At 48.8% G+C, this 17,760-nt stretch overlaps 2 protein-coding genes across 6 annotated transcripts in view; both read right to left on the minus strand.

Annotated features, from left to right (window-relative positions):
• Positions 1 to 17,760, minus strand: part of LOC119975587 — a 639,245-nt gene that overhangs the window by 203,483 nt on the left and 418,002 nt on the right. The gene's annotated exons all lie outside the window — the stretch shown is intronic.
• On the minus strand, positions 61 to 17,038 carry LOC119976676 (zinc finger protein 235-like). Of its 5 annotated transcripts, none has more exons than XM_038817362.1 (3): positions 16,910 to 17,038; positions 14,707 to 15,899; positions 61 to 388 (listed from the first exon to the last, which is right to left on the minus strand). In XM_038817362.1, the coding sequence occupies exons 2-3, from the start codon at positions 15,571 to 15,573 to the stop codon at positions 116 to 118; spliced, it is 1,140 nt and encodes a 379-aa protein (XP_038673290.1). In that variant the 5' UTR covers positions 15,574 to 15,899; positions 16,910 to 17,038; the 3' UTR covers positions 61 to 115. The 5 variants fall into 5 exon arrangements, 3 of the variants coding, with proteins under 3 accessions (XP_038673290.1, XP_038673291.1, XP_038673292.1); XM_038817363.1 differs by having other exon boundaries at positions 255 to 391; XR_005462962.1 differs by having other exon boundaries at positions 263 to 391; positions 14,206 to 15,899.

Below are 17,760 nucleotides of genomic sequence, written 5' to 3' on the forward strand. Positions count from 1 at the left end.
AAACAAAAAACTGATAGTTCAACAGCTCACCATAGAAATGAGTCATGAGGCTTGATGAATGATTGAAGCTCTCACCTCATTTGGAGTCCACTCACACTTCTTCCCAGCATCACCCTTACCAAACACCCACAGCAGAACCTTCAGAAAGATTGGTTCTGATGGAAGGCTCCACACCACTGACCAGTTTCTGATCTGATGATATGTCAAAGCTCCCCTGCCCTGACCAATTTCCAGATGATGGTTTTGCTGCCCAACCTTCTCTGTATTGAGCAATGCTGTGAAGGGACTGGATGTCTTCCCACAGATGTGCAGTTGTTCCTTGGGTGATGATCAGGATGTATCTGTGGTGTGTATCCTCTCTGTATTCTCTGGTGATGTACGATGCAGTCTACTGTAAAACAGGAAAAGAAAACATGATTTCCTCCACCTCTCCTCATGTGCTGCTGAAGGGGATGACTGCTCAGTTTTTTTATTTACAGGATGTGCATTTTGCTAAGGAGGGCAGCATTTATTGACCAACTCCTGCCCTTGAAAAGGGGGTGGTGAACTGCTTTCTTTAACTGCTGCAGTTCATGTGGGATAGGTACACCCACAGTGCTCTTATCAAGGAAATTATCATTCTTATCATTCTGGGAGGTACTGAAGTGATGATGAGGCGGGGCGGGGGGGGGGGGGGGGGGGGGGGGGGATTATTGTGTCCAGGGCGCTCAAAGATAGGAAGGAGAGGGTGGCTAGGTAACAGCTGTTCAACTTCATACTGGAAGTGGACCGGCGGTACTCCACGGACCCAACTAGCGGGGAGGAAAAAGCTACAAATAGAGTTTGACCTGTTTTCCACTGGGAAAGTAGGGCGCTAGCTCTGCCAGACATGGGGGACCTTGTATGAACATGGAGGCAAGACCAATTGCCTGCTGGCTCACCAGCCAAAAAAGCAGGCAGCAATAAGGAAAATTGCTCAAGTAAAGATAGGAGCGGCAGATTAGTCGCAGCGCCAGAGCAGTTTAGCAAGATCTTGGCAACCTTCTGCCGAGAGCTGTACACCTCCAATCCCCCAGAGGGGGACTCAAAGATAATAACAATATTCTTCACTAGATTCACAAGTAGGCTTACATTAACATTGCAATTAAATTACTGTGAAAATCCCCTGTTGCCACACTCCATCACCTATTCGGGTATACTGAGGGACAATTCACAACGTCCAATTCACCTTACAGCACATTGTTTGGGACTTGTGGGAGGAAACCGGAGCACTGGAAGAAATGCATGCTGCCCAAAGATGAAGCAGTTCTCCGATGGACTGGGCATGCCGGTCATGGGGAAAGATAGGAGACGGGGCCTGGAACCACCATTAGAGCTGGGGGAAGTTGTAGAGAGCATGAACTCCATACAGTCAGGGAAGGCACCGGGGGCAGATGGGATCCTGGCAGATTTCTATTATAAACTTGCACCAGCACTGGCCCCGCATTTGCGGAAGATGTTCGCTGACTCACTCCGCCACCAACGCTGGCTCAGGCCTCAATATCACTGATCCCCAAAAAAAACAAAGACCCGACAAGACTGCGAGTCCTTCAGGCACATCTCACTCTTTAATACTGACACCAAGATCCTATTTTTTGGAACAATAATAAACTTTACAAGGTCAGAAAGATAAAATAATTTACAAAACATTCAATAAGTACAAAGTGCATGTGAATTAACAAGCCAACTTGGTCAAACACACAATACAAAATAAATTGCAGTGTCTAGACTTCTCAACAACCCACCCAGGTGTCAGCGGCACCGAGTCAACCAAACTCTTAGTCTCTCACATAAAGGATTCCAAATTTCCCCGTCAAAAGATTTTGTCTGGGAATTCTCGCCAAATGCCACTCTATTAGTCTCCCGTTCCCTGGATTTGAATGTACATTCAATCACCAGATACAGGCACAACTTCAGTCACGCCGAGCAGAACTCTACTGATCCAAAAGGGTACCATTGCCCCCAGGGCTTGTAGTTGAGGTCACCAATCTTCAGCTGCCTTCTTGGATCTTCAAGGTTTCTCCGGAGCACTCTTCGAGTACCAGCGTCTCTCCCAAGCCCAGTGCACTTAAAGTCTACCACCCTCAGCCCTTTCTCTATTTGGAGCCTCTTACTCTCCTCATCTTTTTCCTCAACTTAACTGGGACCTGCTTCAGTCCAATCTCCATCCCTTTCACAGGACTTCCTTTGGGGATCTCTCCCTGGTCCCCAGCCAGGGGCAATTCTAGTACTGGCATATTTCACCTGGTCACCTGACCCACATTCTCATGTCACTTTCCTTTTTCTTAATGCACATGCACACTAGGCCTGTCCTGGGCCCAGAGAATTAAAAGATGCAGAACTGCACATATGCCACCTGCATACACACGGCACGGTAGCACAAATGATTAGCACTGTGGCTTCACAGCGCCAGGGTCCCAGGTTCGATTCCCTGCTGGGTCACTGTCTGTGCGGAGTCTGCACATTCTCCCCGTGTCTGCGTGGGTTTCCTCCGGGTGCTCCGGTTTCCTCCCACAGTCCAAAGACGTGCAGGTTAGGTGGATTGGCCATGCTAAATTGCCCTCAGTGACCAAAAAAGGTTAGATGGGGTTATTGGGTTACGGGGATAGGGTGGAAGTGAGGGCTTAAGTGGGTCGGTGCAGACTCGATGGGCTGAATGGCCTCCTTCTGCACTGCATGTTCTATGATCTATGAAGATCATGGTGAAGGCCCTGATGAGGCAGCTGGAGAGCTGCTTGCCAGAGGTACAGAGCAGAGCATCAGACAGGCTTTGTCAGGGGCAGACCGCTAAAGGCGAACCTCAGGCGCCTACTGAATGTGATCATGACCCCATCCAAGGAGAGAACATCAGAGGTGATCATCTCCCTGGAAGCAGAGAAAGCCTTTGACTGGGTCGAATGGAAGCGCCTCACTGGTACTGGACCGATTAAAGTTTGGGCCAACGTTCACAGCTTGGGTGAAACTACTGTACAGCGCTGCCAGGGCAAGCGTACAGACAAACTCCACCAGCTCTGGATACTTCCGACTGCACAGAGGCAGGAGGTAGAGGTGCCCATTGCTCCAGCTGCTGTTCGCTCTGGCAATTGGGCCACTGGCGATCGCCCTCAGAGCGGCGAAGGGGTGGAGAGGTATCAAAAGGGGAGACAGAGAGCATAGAGTCTCATGCCATGCAGATGACCTTTTCCTCTGCATCTCGAACCCCCCTGGCCAGCATGAAAGGGATAATGAAACTCCTAAAGAAGTTCAGAGCAACAAGCTTTTTCCAAGAGTGGGGGTGTCAATTACAAGGGGTCCCGATTCGGCACTGGAGGAGTTCTGGAAGGGGGTGGCGAGGACGGTGTCAAGGGTGGTGGGATCCAGGGTCAAGCCAGGATGGGGACTCGCGATCTTTGGGGTTGGGGTAGAGCCGGGAGTGCAGGAGGCGAAAGAGGCCGGTGTGCTGGCCTTTGCGTCCCTAGTAGCCCGGCGAAGGATTTTGATACAATGGAAGGACGCGAGGCCCCCAAGCGTGGAGACCTGAATCAATGACATGGCGGGTTTCATTAAGCTAGAGAAGGTCAAATTCGCCCTGAGAGGATCGGTGCAAGGGTTCTTTAAGCGGTGGCAACCGTTCCTCGACTTTCTGGCTCAACGATAGGGTACTGGGACAGTAGCAGCAGCAACCGGGGGGGTGGGGGGGGGGGAAACGATGACTATGTTTGTTTATTTTATTTAAATTTGATTTATTTAATTTTAATTTATGGTTAAGTTTTCTTGTTGGGGGGGTAGGGGGAGTGTGATACATGTGATGTTACGGTTTGGGGGGATTTGTGGGTGTTATGGGGCAGTTAGTTGCATATTATTATTTGTTGTTATATTTTTATATTTTCTGTAAAAAATTCCAATAAAAATTATTTTTAAAAAAAACAAGGAGTCACGATTTCAAGGTGAGAGGGGGAAAGTTTAAGGGAGATGTGCGTGAAAAGTTTTTTACGCAGTGGGTGGTAGGTGCCTGGAACGCTTTGCCAGCGGAGGATCTGGATCCGCATGGCTGGGAGGACCGAAGGGCCTGTTCCTGTGCTGTAATTTTCTTTGTTCTCAGGTTACAAAAATAACCTGGGGAAGGAGCAGAGCTGAAGAGGCTTCCATTCAAACTGGCCCTGACCAAATTCCGATACCTGGGGTTCCAAATAGCCCACGGCTGGACACGGATCCACAAACCAAACATGATGAGTCTGGTGGAGGAATTTAAAAAGGATCTGCAGAGGTGGGGCTCACTCCCACTCTCCCTGGCAAGTAGAGTGCAGAAGATCAAGATGAACGTACTGCCCAGTTTCCTCTTCCTGTTCAGGTCTACATCCCCAACGCCTTTTTCACCACAGTGGACAAAATAATCATGGCGTTTGTTTGGGGAGGGAAGATCCCGAAGATTAGAAAGCAGGTCCTACAAAAGGAGAAGAAATGCGAGAGTCCTGGCCCTCCCTGACCCCCAGTTTTACCACTGGGCGACCACCGCAGAAAAGGTACGGGGGTGGGTCCAAGAACCAAGAGCGGAGTGGGTCAGGATTGAGGAGAGCTCCTGTACTGGGACATCCCTCCGAGCACTGGCCACAATCCCACTCCCATCATCCCACCCAAGTACTCTCAAAGCCCAGTGGTTATGGCCACACTCCGGTCGTGGAACCAAATGAGACAGCACTTTGGATTAACCGAGATGTTCACTATGGCCCGCACCTGCAAAAATCACAGGTTCCCACCGCAACAATGGATGCCTCCTTCAAAAGGTGGAGACAGGATGTGGGGAACACTGACTGGGGACACGTACAGGGACGGTAGAGTAGTCACCCTAGGGTACTCACGGACAAGTTCCAACTCCCAAGAGGAAAGGACCGGAGGTATGTACAGATCAAAAACATCCTCCAAAACGAAACGATGATGTATCCCCAGACACCAGGATACTCATTACTAGAACTATTGAATGCGGGTCAACTAGGAGAGGGGAACTATGCAGACATCTTTGGATGACTATGAGGAGGTACGCTCCCCACTGGATGAGACAAGAACACAATGGGAGGTAGAGCTAGGCAAGGAAACAGGAGGACGACTCTGGATCGAAGCACTGCGTAGGGAAAACCTCACCTCCACATGAGCAGGGCTGAACCTAATGAAGCTAAAGATGTGCATGAATGAATGGGTTCTTCCTGCAGGTGGAGGACAGGTGTGAATGGTGCCAGGGAGGCCCAACCAATCACACCATATCTGGTCCTGCCCCAGATTTGCCGGGTACTAGATGTCCTTCTTTGAGCCCATGTCCATGATTGTGAGGGTGAAGCCGTGCCAACTAGTGGTGATCTTCGGGGTATCAGAGCAGCCAGAGCTCTTCACGGGGGGGGGGCAACACTTGGCCTTTGCCTCCCTGATCACACGCCAGAGGCTCCCGCTCGGCTGGCGTTTAACAGCACCACTCAAGGCTGCAAACTGGCTGTCTGACCTGGAAAGATTTCTCAGGCTGGAGAAAATAAAGTACGCTATCAGAGGATAGCTTCTGCAAGATGTGGAAGTTGTTCACCAACTTGGTCAAAGAACTGTTTGTAGGCAGTAACCAATAAAGGGGGGGGGGGGGGGGGGGGGATCCAGAACATCACAAAATGAGGAATAGAAAGGAAGGGGAGAAGAACACGGAGGGGGGATACACCTGAAAAAAACACAGGACAGGTGGAGAAGAGGAAAATTGCAAGAAACAACGTGCTGGTAAATTACTGCTTGAACAAGAGTGGCTGTGAATTTTTATAAATACGTGTTTTGGTCTTGTCATGGAAAGTTTGCAACGAAATGTTGAAAATCGTAATTAAAATATTTCAAAAATATATCAGGGCAATTGTTAATTCAATGGAAATTTTGAACAATTATTTGAAGAAAAAACTCTTGCTGGACGCAAAGGAAAATATTGCTTCAGGGTAGGTGATTGAAGAGTTCTAGTTTATCCTAGGAAATTAGATACACTGCACTCACTCAGACTGCACATCCCAAATTCAGCTCTCACACACAGCACTGGGCAAAACTATCAAATCCAAGCTCAGGCTTCACAGAGGCCTTCAGGTAAACCCTTTAAAGACATTTTTAAGACATTTGAATAAATGTGTCTCTGCACCTCCCAGATAATTACACCTCACCTTCTCATATTCAACACTGACCCATCAACAAAACTCAGCCTGTAAATCAGAAGGGAAATGCTTCCAATAAACACCCTCACCATCCAACACACAGCCAATCAAACAGCTCAGCACAAAGCACCGAGTAAACAGGTCTGTGAGCTGGATCTTGTCACACAGCATAAGGGGCATTTCCACAGCTGATTGCCCACAGGATAGTCAGACTGCCTGAACATTAGTGTGGATATTGTGCAATGTAATGATTGTAAATTGTGCTCCTTCACTCACCATCTCCTGACTTGGTTTTGAGTCCCTACAGGAAGTGAAGCAGCTGTGGTAGAGGAAGAGGAGAGAATGGGCAGAGTGGGTGGGCTCTCTGATTGACGTCTCTCACAGACAATCCAAATATTTCTGCAGTAACAGGAGTTTCCTGAAGTTTGGGAAACTGACCGGGGAAAGGGAGGCGACTTTGAGCAGCAGCTCAGGTGGGGATTTAAACTTGTCATTGTCCCATCTGAATAAAACCTCACATATTGCAGCTGCTGTCTCAGTTCCCCTGGTAAACGTTGACAGAGATTTCTAGTGTGGGAATTGCGTTCTTCATCCTCGGAGGCTTCCAAACTGACAGCATCAGTGAGGGATGTGTAGTCTTGGATGTGTTTGACAGCAGATCAGAGGAGGAAGACCCACAGCATCGAAGGCAGCGATGACGTGTTGTGGGACCAGCACATGGCGCGGGATTTTTCGACCCCATGCTGGGTCAGAGAATCGCCGGGGGGCAGCGTGAATCCCGCCCCCGCCAGCTGCCGAATTCTCCGGCGCCAGAGATTTGGCGGGGGCGGGAATCGCTCGCAGCGCCCTCCCCCGGCGATTCTCCGACCCGCGATGGGCCAAAGTCCCGCTCTTTCTATGCAGGTTCCACCGGCGTAAATTGGACTAGGTCCCTTACCGGCAGGACCTGGCGGCGTGAGCGGGCTCCGGGGTCCTGGGAAGGGGGGGGGGGCGATCTGGCCCCTGGGGGTGCCCCCATGGTGGCCTGGCCCGTGATTGGGGCTCATCGATACGCGGGCGGGCCTGTACCGTGGGGGTACTCTATTCCTACGCGCCGGCCGTGTAAGTCTCTGCAATGGCCGGCGCAAAGGTGAACCCCCCCCCCCCTGTGCATGTGCGAGGATGACGTCAGCAGCCACTGACACTCCTGTACATGTGCGGACCCGCACCAGCCGGCAGAGTCCCTTCGGACCCAGCTGACACGGCTCCCAAAGCCTTCCACGCTGACCGGCGGGGCGCAAACCACTCTGGCGCCGGCCTAGCTCCTGAAGGTGCGGAGAATTGGCGGCCCGATGCCAGAGTTGTTCACTCCACACCGTCCCGCCGGGCCTCCCACCCCGCCGGGTACGGGAGAATCCCGCCCATGCACAGGAGAGAGGGACATAGAAGAAAAGAGGCTAGTGGAGGCTGGGACCCAGGAGTGACAGGGACAAAGGAGAGATGGGGACACGAGAAAGTGAACTTGGAGAGAGAAACAGCAGACTGTCCGAGTGTTTGGAGAGTGTCTCTCAGAGAGACATGGGTGTCAATAAACAACACCTCCTCCTTGCTGCGTGAAATGGTGACATCAGCCAAGAAGGATCTTCTTTACTTATGAAAATATTGAAATAACAGGTCAGCATGGATTGAGAAACTGGCAGCAGCTATACACAGATGCCTTGTTGCTGATAAAACAGGTGCAAGCCAATGCCACCAATGATGTCACTCACGCATGCTCACAATTGCTAAAGACATCTATATATATATTGATGGAGAAAGTGGGCGGGTTTCTCCATCGGCCGTCGCTGAAATCGGGAAAAGCGATTGGGCGGAGAATCAGTTTTGACACAAAAATTGTGACCGACACCGAGTTCACACCAAATGGCAATTCTCCAGTGCCTCAACAGCGGTGTCAATGCTTTCCACTCCGCACATACGTTGGTATACTATTGGGAGTGGCGATTGTTGCTGACCGCCACTCCAACAGAATTCTTCGCTGGGTAATTAGAGAGGTGAAGGCCACAACGTCCGCCTTTCTCCCCTCCAGCAGCTCCGATACCTCAAAAATCGCCACTGGCTCAATCTCCTCCCCCAATAATCCTTTTTTTTTAAATGTTTTTTAAATATAAAGTGCCGAATTCTTTTTTTTCCAACTAAGGGGCAATTCAGCGTGGCCAATCCACTTACCTAGTACATCGTTTAGGTTGTGGGAGTTAGACCCACGCAGACACGTGACCGAGATTCTTCGACCCCACGCTGGGTCAGAGAATCCCGGGGGTGGTAGGGCGCGAGAATTATGCTACGCCTCCCCGACGATTCTCCACCGCCAATTTTCGGGCGTCCGCGGGATTGCCGCCGCGCGGTCGGGGGCCGTTGAAAGCAGCCCTTCCGGCGATTCTCCGGGCCTCGACGGGCTGAGCGCCCGCTGGCGTGGGTTACGTGTGGTCCCACACGGCGGGACGTCTGAGTTCTGTCTGCGGGGGTCGTCCTGGTGGGGGGCTGCTGGGCCTCCACGGTGGCCTGGTCTATGATCGGGGCCTACCGATCGGCGGGTGGGCTATTTCCGTGGGGGCGTATGTTCCTCCGCGCCGGCCCCTGTAGAGCGCTGCCTTATTGCCCGGGGGCCAGCACGGAGACAGGAACCCACGTGCATGCACGAACTCGCACCGGCCACAGCACACATGCGCGGACTCACGCAGGCCACGCCGCGCCGGCTGGAGCAGCGGAGGCCACTCCGGTGCCGATCTAGCCCCCTAGGAAGGGGTGAATGCCTGACAATCGAGGACCGTTGACGCCGGAGTGGTTTGCGCCGCTTTGCACACTGGCGTCAGAACGTAGCCACAGGTTGGAGAATCCTGGCCAGGGAGAATGTGCAAACACCACACGAACACGGAGCCGGGGCAGGGATCGAACCCGGGTCCTCGGCGCCGTGAGGCAGCAGTGCTAACCTTTACGCCGCAATGCCGCCCTCTCCCCCACTATCCTTGTTAGCGCCGGGGACACTCCCGCCCAAAATCTTCCCAACTTTTTGCAGCCCAGAACATTCGAGTGTGATTCGCTGGTCTGCGTCCACACTTCTCACATTCATCTGCCACCCCCTGGAAGAACCCACTCATTCTTGCCCACATCATATGTACCCTGTGCAGCATCTTGAACTTATCAGGCTCATCCTTGCCTATCCATCCCCACTTGACCTGGAGTCGCAACGTGATTGAAATTAACAAATTAATTCTTGGAAAATACACAAAGTCTTTTGGTCTCTGGCTACCCAATAACTACAGTCACTAGGTTTGTAAATTTAAATAATTAATTTTTATGAATAACAATAACTATAATTAAATATGGAGAAAATACAGCTGGTTTAACTATTATCTAATTCCAACCCCCCCCCACTTTAACTTGCCCCGCCTTCTACACACACACACAAGACGAACACAGAGGGGTGCAAAATAATGATGGAAGTAAAAGGATAACAGTCATTGTTTCAGATGGGCATAAACGATTTGGAGGAAAATGTAGCCGGTCTGATTTGCAAGTTTGCGGATGACACCAAAGTTGATGGAGTGGCAGATAGTGTTGAGGATTGTCAGAAGATACAGCAGGACATAGATAGTTTGGAGACTTGGACAGAGAAATGGCAAATGGAGTTTAATCCGGACAAATGTGAGATAATGCATTTTGATCGGTCTAACATGGAGGGGAAATATACCGTAAATGGCAAAACTCATCGGAATATAGAAAGTCAGAGAGATCTGGGCGTGCATGTTCACAGACCTTTGAAGGTGGCAACACAAGTGGAGAAGGTAGTCAAGAAAGCACACGGAATGCTTGCCTTCATTGGACCCAATCACCACCTGTCGCTGGGCAGAATACAGCCTTTTGCCAATTCATTGGCCACCAGCCAACCAATCAAACTGGATCCCTCTGAACCCCCGGGTGCCAGTCTGTGTTCTTCTGTTCAACAGTGTACTATTTTGCATCTTTTGAGTTCCTCACTTTCTCTGCTCGACTCAAAAGGTATATGCCTATTAAATATCCATGGACCAAAAACACCGATGACAAAGTAAAAGAAATTGGAATTAAGGGAATCAACAGGAAGGGCCCTTACTGCACTGAAATATTTTAAGTTGTCAGCTGTAGCTTAGTTAGCACTCTCTTCTCTGAGTCAGGAGGTTGTGCATTCAAGTCTCCTTCCAGATACTTACGTACTGAAGCTGACACATTGCTGTTTGTGGGAGCAGATGATATATGAATGCAAGTCTTTCTTTTTTTAAATAAATTTGAATACCAAATTATTTTATTTTACAATTAAGGGCAATTTAGCCTGGCCAATTCACCTACCCTACAAATCTTTTTCGATTGTGGGGGTGAGACCCACGCAGACATGGAGAGAATGTGCAAACTCCACATGGACAGTGACCCTGGACTGGGATCAAACCTGGGTCCTTGGCGACGCGAGGCAGCAGTGCTAACCACTATTCTGCCCTTCAAGTCTTTCTCTCTTCAGGAAATGTTTTGCTTCCTGTGAACTAGAAATTCTAAACCTACTGATGGAGAAAGTATACCAGCCCAGTGAAATTGACCAATATATTGAACCGGGCTGGTTTAGCTCACTGGGCTAAATCACTGGTTTTTAAAGCAGACCAAGCAGGCCAGCAGCACGGTTCGATTCCCGTACCAGCCTCCCCGGACAGGCGCCGGAATGTGGCGACTAGGGGCTTTTCACAGTAACTTCATTGAAGCCTACTCGTGACAATAAGCGATTTTCATTTCATATATTGTGTACAGGACTCTTACTGTAAGCTCCTGAGTGTTTAGTGAACAAGAGCACACCATGCTGACAAATCAGGTAGCCACGTCAAACAGGGGAATTTACTGAGAGTTATAAATCTGTACAGAAGACTGATAAAGCAGCAGACAAACAAGAAGACAATATTCAGCTCACACCAAACATTGAACCAACAAAACTAGCAAAATATTTGGAAATCACTCAAGATCTTTCCCAGAACATGAAATGAATCTTGGAAGCGTGCAAGTGAACATAATGCACCGTTATTTCATTGAGGTACGATGAGCAGAGGGAACTGAGGTCTGTGGAGACATAACCTCCACTCCCTCACCATACTCAGGACATTAGTCGTCCCACTGCTCTGCCCTGCAAGTCTTTCTTCCCAGACAGGGGAGGACAAACATTACCCATGGTATTAGTCAAACACGCAATACCTGAAGAGAATAAGTATAAAGCAGCAGTCCCCGAGTGTATCTCCCTCTCCAACCAGTATTCAGTTCTGAACACTGATGAAAGTGATTGTTGATTTGGGGAGTGCAGCCAGAGCAAAGTCCATGGCCCCACAGCTGGTTCAGCTGTACAGAGGACACAAAGAAGACTGGAAGAGTAATAGTGATTGGAGGAGATTCAATAGCTTGGGGAACAGACAAGCGTTGCTGGGGCTGCAGATGTGAATCCAGGATTCTTTGTTGCCTCCCTGATGCCAGGGTCAAGGATGTTGTTAAATGGCTGCAGAGCACCCTGAAGGTGTGCAGGGGTACTGCAGGGGTGTGCATCGGGGAAGGGGGGTTTTGTTAAATCACCAGGCATCATCATGCTTCATTTCTGTACAAATGACAGTGGAAAAATGTAGGATATAGGTCTGCAGTTAGGATTTACAGAGCTAGGTGGGAAATCAACAAGCGGGACTTCAGATTTTCACACATAAAAATAGTAAAGGGGTGATAAAAAGAGGAGCAGAATGGATTAGAGACCAAAAGGGTAATCTGCCTGGAGACAAGTGACATAGCTGAGATATTAAATCAATACTTTGTATTTGTCTTCACCCAGGAAGATGACGCAGTTTAGGTCATGGAGAAAGTGGAGTTTGTTCTGACACTTGAAACACTGGTTTACAGTTTATAGATGATAAGGCACTGGAGCCGGATGAGATACATCCACGAATACTCGGAAGCTAGAGTGTAAATTGCAGAGACGCGATCATAGTTTTTCAGTCTTCCTTAGACTCAGGGCGCTGTCAGAGGATTCGAGAATCGACAGTGTCATATCCTTGTCCAAGGAGCTTTCCTTGTTTCGTAGAACCTTACAACACAGGAGACCATTCAGCCCACCACATCCCCACTGCCTCGAGTTATTGAATTAGTCCTTGCTCTTTCCCCATAGCTCTGCAAATATTTGCCTTTTTGTGTAAGTATCCAGTTCCATTTTGAGAGTTCCTATTAAGTCATATTCCATAACACTTTCAGGCACTTAATTCCAGGTGAGAAGAAATTCCTGCATAGAAACAAAAATCAAAATTTCTCGGAGTATTTTGTCAATTAGTTTAGACCCGTAATCTCTGGTTACAGACCCTCTTGACAAGGGAAACAGTTCCTCCCTGTCTACTGTGCCAAATTTTAAAATAATCTGTTGAATTTCCCTTTAAACTATTTTCACAGATACATATATCATACAGTGCAGAAGGAGGCCATTCGGCCCATCGAGTCTGCACTGACCCACTTAAGCCCTCATTTCCACCCTATCCCCGTAACCCAATAACCCCTCCTACCCTTTTTGGACACTAAAGGCAATTTATCATGGCCGATCCACCTAACCTGCACGTCTTTGGACTGTGGGAGGAAACCGGAGCACCCGGAGTAAACCCATGCACACACGGGGGGAACGTTCAGACTCCACACAGAGTGACCCAGTGGGGAATCGAACCTGGGATCCTAGCGCTGTGAAGTCACAGTGCTAGATACTTGTGCTACCGCACTGCCCTTCTCTCAGGAGAACAATCGGAGTTTCTCTAATCTCACCAGTTAATTGGAGCCGTGAAATCTCTGATAACATTGTAACTCTCCTTTGCACCCTCTCCAAACCTTGATGTCTTTTTGAAAGTGTGTTGCCCAGAATAAACAAACTGAGTGATTTCTAAAGGTTTAGCATGGTGTCCTTGCTCCTGTACTTTGGACCTCCATATATAAAGCCAATAATGTTTTTAACAGCCTTTTCAGCTTGTCCCACAAACTTAAAGTAATTCGCCAGTGGCCTCCTTGGTCTCTCTGTTCCTTTAAATTTAATTTGTACTGTCTCTATTCATTCCTCCTTCCAAAAAGCATCACTTCACTTTTCCCACATTGCATTTCACCTGCCGTGTATCTGTCCACTTCACCAGTCTGTCTGACTGAAGTCTTGTTCCATGTATTGCAAGCTCGGGTGGGAAAATTAGCCAGGATTCCCATCCCACCCAGATTCTTCTGTTAAAAAGTGCGCTGTCAGATGAGGGCGAGATTGAGTTTGGCTCTGACTCAACTGGCAGGTAATCCGGTGACACTCATTGTCTGAGTCTTCATATCAGCAATGTCCATTTGGTGAGGCAAAGAGTCTTGGGAGATATTGGAATTTCACCCCTGCAAGTGCCTGTGCCTTCAAGACAGATTACTGAAGAGGAGGAAACATATTTTTAAACAATGATTGTGTTATTAATTCACGTTTTGTGATGTGATATCAGCCTTTAAAGATATCTCAAACCAAGCCACACTTTACAGAAGAGGCCAATTCATCACAAGAAATAGTGACAGGAATATGTGTCCATCACCACATTCCCAACAGGTTCCTCAATTTACAAACAGAAAGTATTACAGTAAGCTGTAAATGGAAATGCCTCCTTCCCACAAAGCACCTCCCAGGCCAACAATAATAGTAAGACATGGTGATACCTGCATGCCTCAAGTGCCACACAACACGTCAGGAAGATAAATCTTAGATCACACTTGAAGAATCACTCCCGTTTGGATCCTCTGATGGATTAAGAGATCCAATGAGTTTGACAAAGCTTTGTCACGTATTGAACACCTAAATGGGTCCCAAAGAATCCCTACAGTGCAGAAGGAGACCATTCAGCCCTTTGAGTCTCCACTGACCCTCTGAAAGACCCCACTATCCCCGTAATCCCACACATGAATCATGGATAATCCACCTAACTGCACATCTTTGGACGGTAAGGGGCAATTTAGCATGGCCAATCCACCTCACCTGAGCACCTTTGGACTTTGGGAGGAAATCGGAGCACCCGGAGGAAACCCACGCAACCACAGGGAGAAAGTGCAACCTCCAAACAGGCAGTCACCCGAGGTCAGAATTGAACGCGGATCCCTGGTACTGCCAATGCACTGGTGATACATCAGGCTCTATGATTGTGCAAAGTCCTTGTTAAACGCCTGACACTTGTATAGCTGCTGTCTATTGTGAATGTGTCGGTGTTTCACAAATGTCATTCACAGTGTGAAAGCTCAGTCACGTTGCTCATAGTTCACACCTGTGTAAATTGTCAGGTGTATCGTGAAGCACATTGATCTTGTGAAGCATTTGTCACACTCCTCACACTTTGACATGGTTTCCTCAGTGTGGATGTGACAGTGTTTAATTAGTATTTTTTACTGTGTCACACACGTCATGTTTGAATTGCTGCTTGTGTGTGTGAATGCGACGGTGATTTAACAGGCCCGATAATTGTGTATACCCCTCGGTACACACCTCACACTTGAAAGGTTTCTCCCCAGTGTGGATTCGTTGGTGGACACGGAGGTTCGATGAGTCCGAGAATGATTTGTCGCACACCTTGCACTTGAATGGTTTCTCCCCAGTGTGGATACGTTGATGTACACGGAGGTTTGATGAGTCGGAGAATGATTTGTTACATGCCTCACACTTGAACGGCTTCTCTCCAGTGTGAATACGCTGGTGTTGCAAAAGCATCGATGACCGTGTGAAGGCTCGGTCACACATCTCACATTTGAATGGTTTCTCCCCTGTGTGAATCCACTGGTGTGTCAGCAGGTCGGAGGATTGGGTGAAAGCCTTCCCACAAACCTCACATCTGAAGGGTTTTTCCCCAGTGTGAAACCTCTGATGTATCAAGAGATTCGTAGATGTTGCAAACACTTTATCACAAATCTCACAGTTGAAGGGTTTTTCCCCTGTGTGGATTCTCTGATGGACCTGGAGACTCGATAATAGTCTGAATGATTTGTCACATACCGCACACCGGAAAGGTTTCTCCCCTGTGTGAATGCGTTGGTGTCCACGGAGATTTGTTAAATGTGAAAATGATTTATCACACACCTCGCAGGTAAATGGTTTCTCCCCAGTGTGGATGCGTTGGTGCGCACGAAGGTTCGATGACTGCGAGAATGATTTCTCGCACACATCACACACAAATGGTTTCTCCCCTGTATGAATGCGTCGATGTGCATGGAGATTTGTTAAATGCGAGAATGATTTGTTACACACCTCGCACGTGAATGGTTTCTCTCCCGTGTGAATGCGATGGTGTTGCAAAAGTGTTGATGACTGTGTGAAGGCTAGATCACACACTTTACATTTAAATGGTTTGGTTGCCATGTGGTAGTGTTTTGTGAGATCTTATAAGCCTGTGGAACCTACTCACACTTCTTCCCAGCCTCACTGTGACTGATCACCAACAGCCAAATCTTCAGAAAGGTTGGTTCTGATGGAAGGTTCCACACCACTGACCAGTTTCAGATCTGATGATATGACCCAACTGATTACCAGATGATGGTTTCACTGCCCAACCTTCTCTGTGTTGAGCGATGTTGCAATGGGACTGGATGCCTTCCCACAGTTGTGCAGTTGTTCCTCGGGTGATAGTCAGGATCTATCTGTGGTGTCCATCCTCTCTGTATTCTCTGGTGTAGTAAGGCGCAATCCTGGAAAACAGGAAAAGGAAACATGATTTCACATACTTTCTCTCCTTCTCCCTCAGTTGGAGACTGTTCCACAGTGAGTATCCACTGTGTGTATGGGGATCAGAAACAAGTCCTCCTTTCTTTTTCCACATTTCTTAGATCCTAGAATTTACAGAGCAGAAGGAGGCCATTTGACCCGAGTCTGTACTGGCCACTGGAAAGTACACCCTACTTAAATCCACTCTGTCCCCATAACCCAACCTAATCTTTTGAACGCTAAAGGGCAATTTAGCACACCCAATCTTCTTAACCTGCACAACTTTGGACTGTGGGAGGAAACTGAAGTACCCAGAAGAAACCCGCACAGACACAGTGAGAAAGTGCAAACTCCACAGAGACAACCACCCGAGGCTGGAATTGAACCCGGGACCCTGGAGCTGTGGGGCAGCAGTGTCAACCACTGTGCCACCTTGACTGTCACACATCCTCTGTTTACAGGAGGGACACTGGATGGTGACCAGGAACAGACAACGTGGCTACTTTCTTTCTTCCGACCTGATCCCCATCTTCTCAGGTACCTTGAAGCCGATGGAAAAGACCGTGTAGTAAGTGTAAAATGGGCTACTGATTCTATGTGAGCTCGGATCGTCCTGTTAAAGACCAATTTTATCCTTAGTCTGCGTTTAATATAAAAACACTCAGGAGAAATATTAATTCAATGGAGATTTGAAATGTATCCCCTTGTTTTCCCAAATTATTTGAAGAAAACACACTGGGCAGGAAGCTAAGGAAAATATTGCTTCAGCGTAGCTGATTGAAGGGTTCTGGTTTATCCTGGGAAATTAGATACACTGCACTCACTCAGACTGCACATCCCAAATTCAGCTCTCAGACACAGCACTGGGCAAAACTATCAAATCCAAGCCCAGGCTTCTGTTAAACACCGAGGCCTTCAGGTAAAATCTTTAAAAACATTAAAAGACATTTTACTAAATGTGTGTCACTGCCCCTCCCAGATAATTACACCTCACCTTCTCATATTCAGCAATGATCCATCACCAAAACTCAGCCTGTAAATCAGAAGGGAAACGCTTCCAATAAACACCCTCAATATCCAACACACAGCCAATCATACAGCTCGGCTGCCTGATTGACGGCTCCCATAGCCAATCGGCTCCAGGGTTACTTTGGCATCCCGCCCATAACCACAATGTCCAATCCCTGTCCCTGACCGGAATGGAGGGCGGGACTTCAATGGTTCTGCGCAGGTGCACTGCAGAGCCTCTCAGAAACTGGGAACGACATCACCCATGATGCCTGTGGGTCCAGGCGCAGTGAGGTGGCCAGTATCGAATAGGGAGCACGTCCACCCTTTCTCACGTTCCGATTCCCATCACAATCCAGGCTCCTTTGGAAAGGCAGAGGCCACTTTCTGACACTGAATGTTCTCCGCAGGCACGGCGAGACTGCCTGAAAACCGGTCCGAACAACATTACCCACATGGCATGTGGCCCCGAAGCCGCGCAGTGAGGATGGGCGGTGCGATGGGAGTTGTAGTTTGGCCGCCTGCCTGACGGGAGATGCAGTTCTGCCGCCTGCCTGATGGGAGTTGTAGTTCTGCCGCCTGCCTGATAGCAGTTGTAGTTCTGTCGCGCGCAGCGGCGGTCGGCGCCCAGTGTTCGGGAATTGGAATGTGAGGAAGCGCGAGCCCGAGCGGCTGAATCGAATTGAAAAGCAGAGATTGACCCTTGGGAGGAACCAGAGCGATGGCGGTGGGAAGATTCACCATTGCAGCAGATTCTCTGCGTACAGCTGAAGAGGAAAAACTGCCACAGTTCAGAGCAGCCCTACTGACTGGACAACACAGGAGGACAGTGTGGTC

The sequence above is a fragment of the Scyliorhinus canicula genome, chromosome 13 (genome assembly GCF_902713615.1).
Source record: "Scyliorhinus canicula chromosome 13, sScyCan1.1, whole genome shotgun sequence".
NCBI classification, from domain to species: Eukaryota; Metazoa; Chordata; class Chondrichthyes; order Carcharhiniformes; family Scyliorhinidae; genus Scyliorhinus; species Scyliorhinus canicula.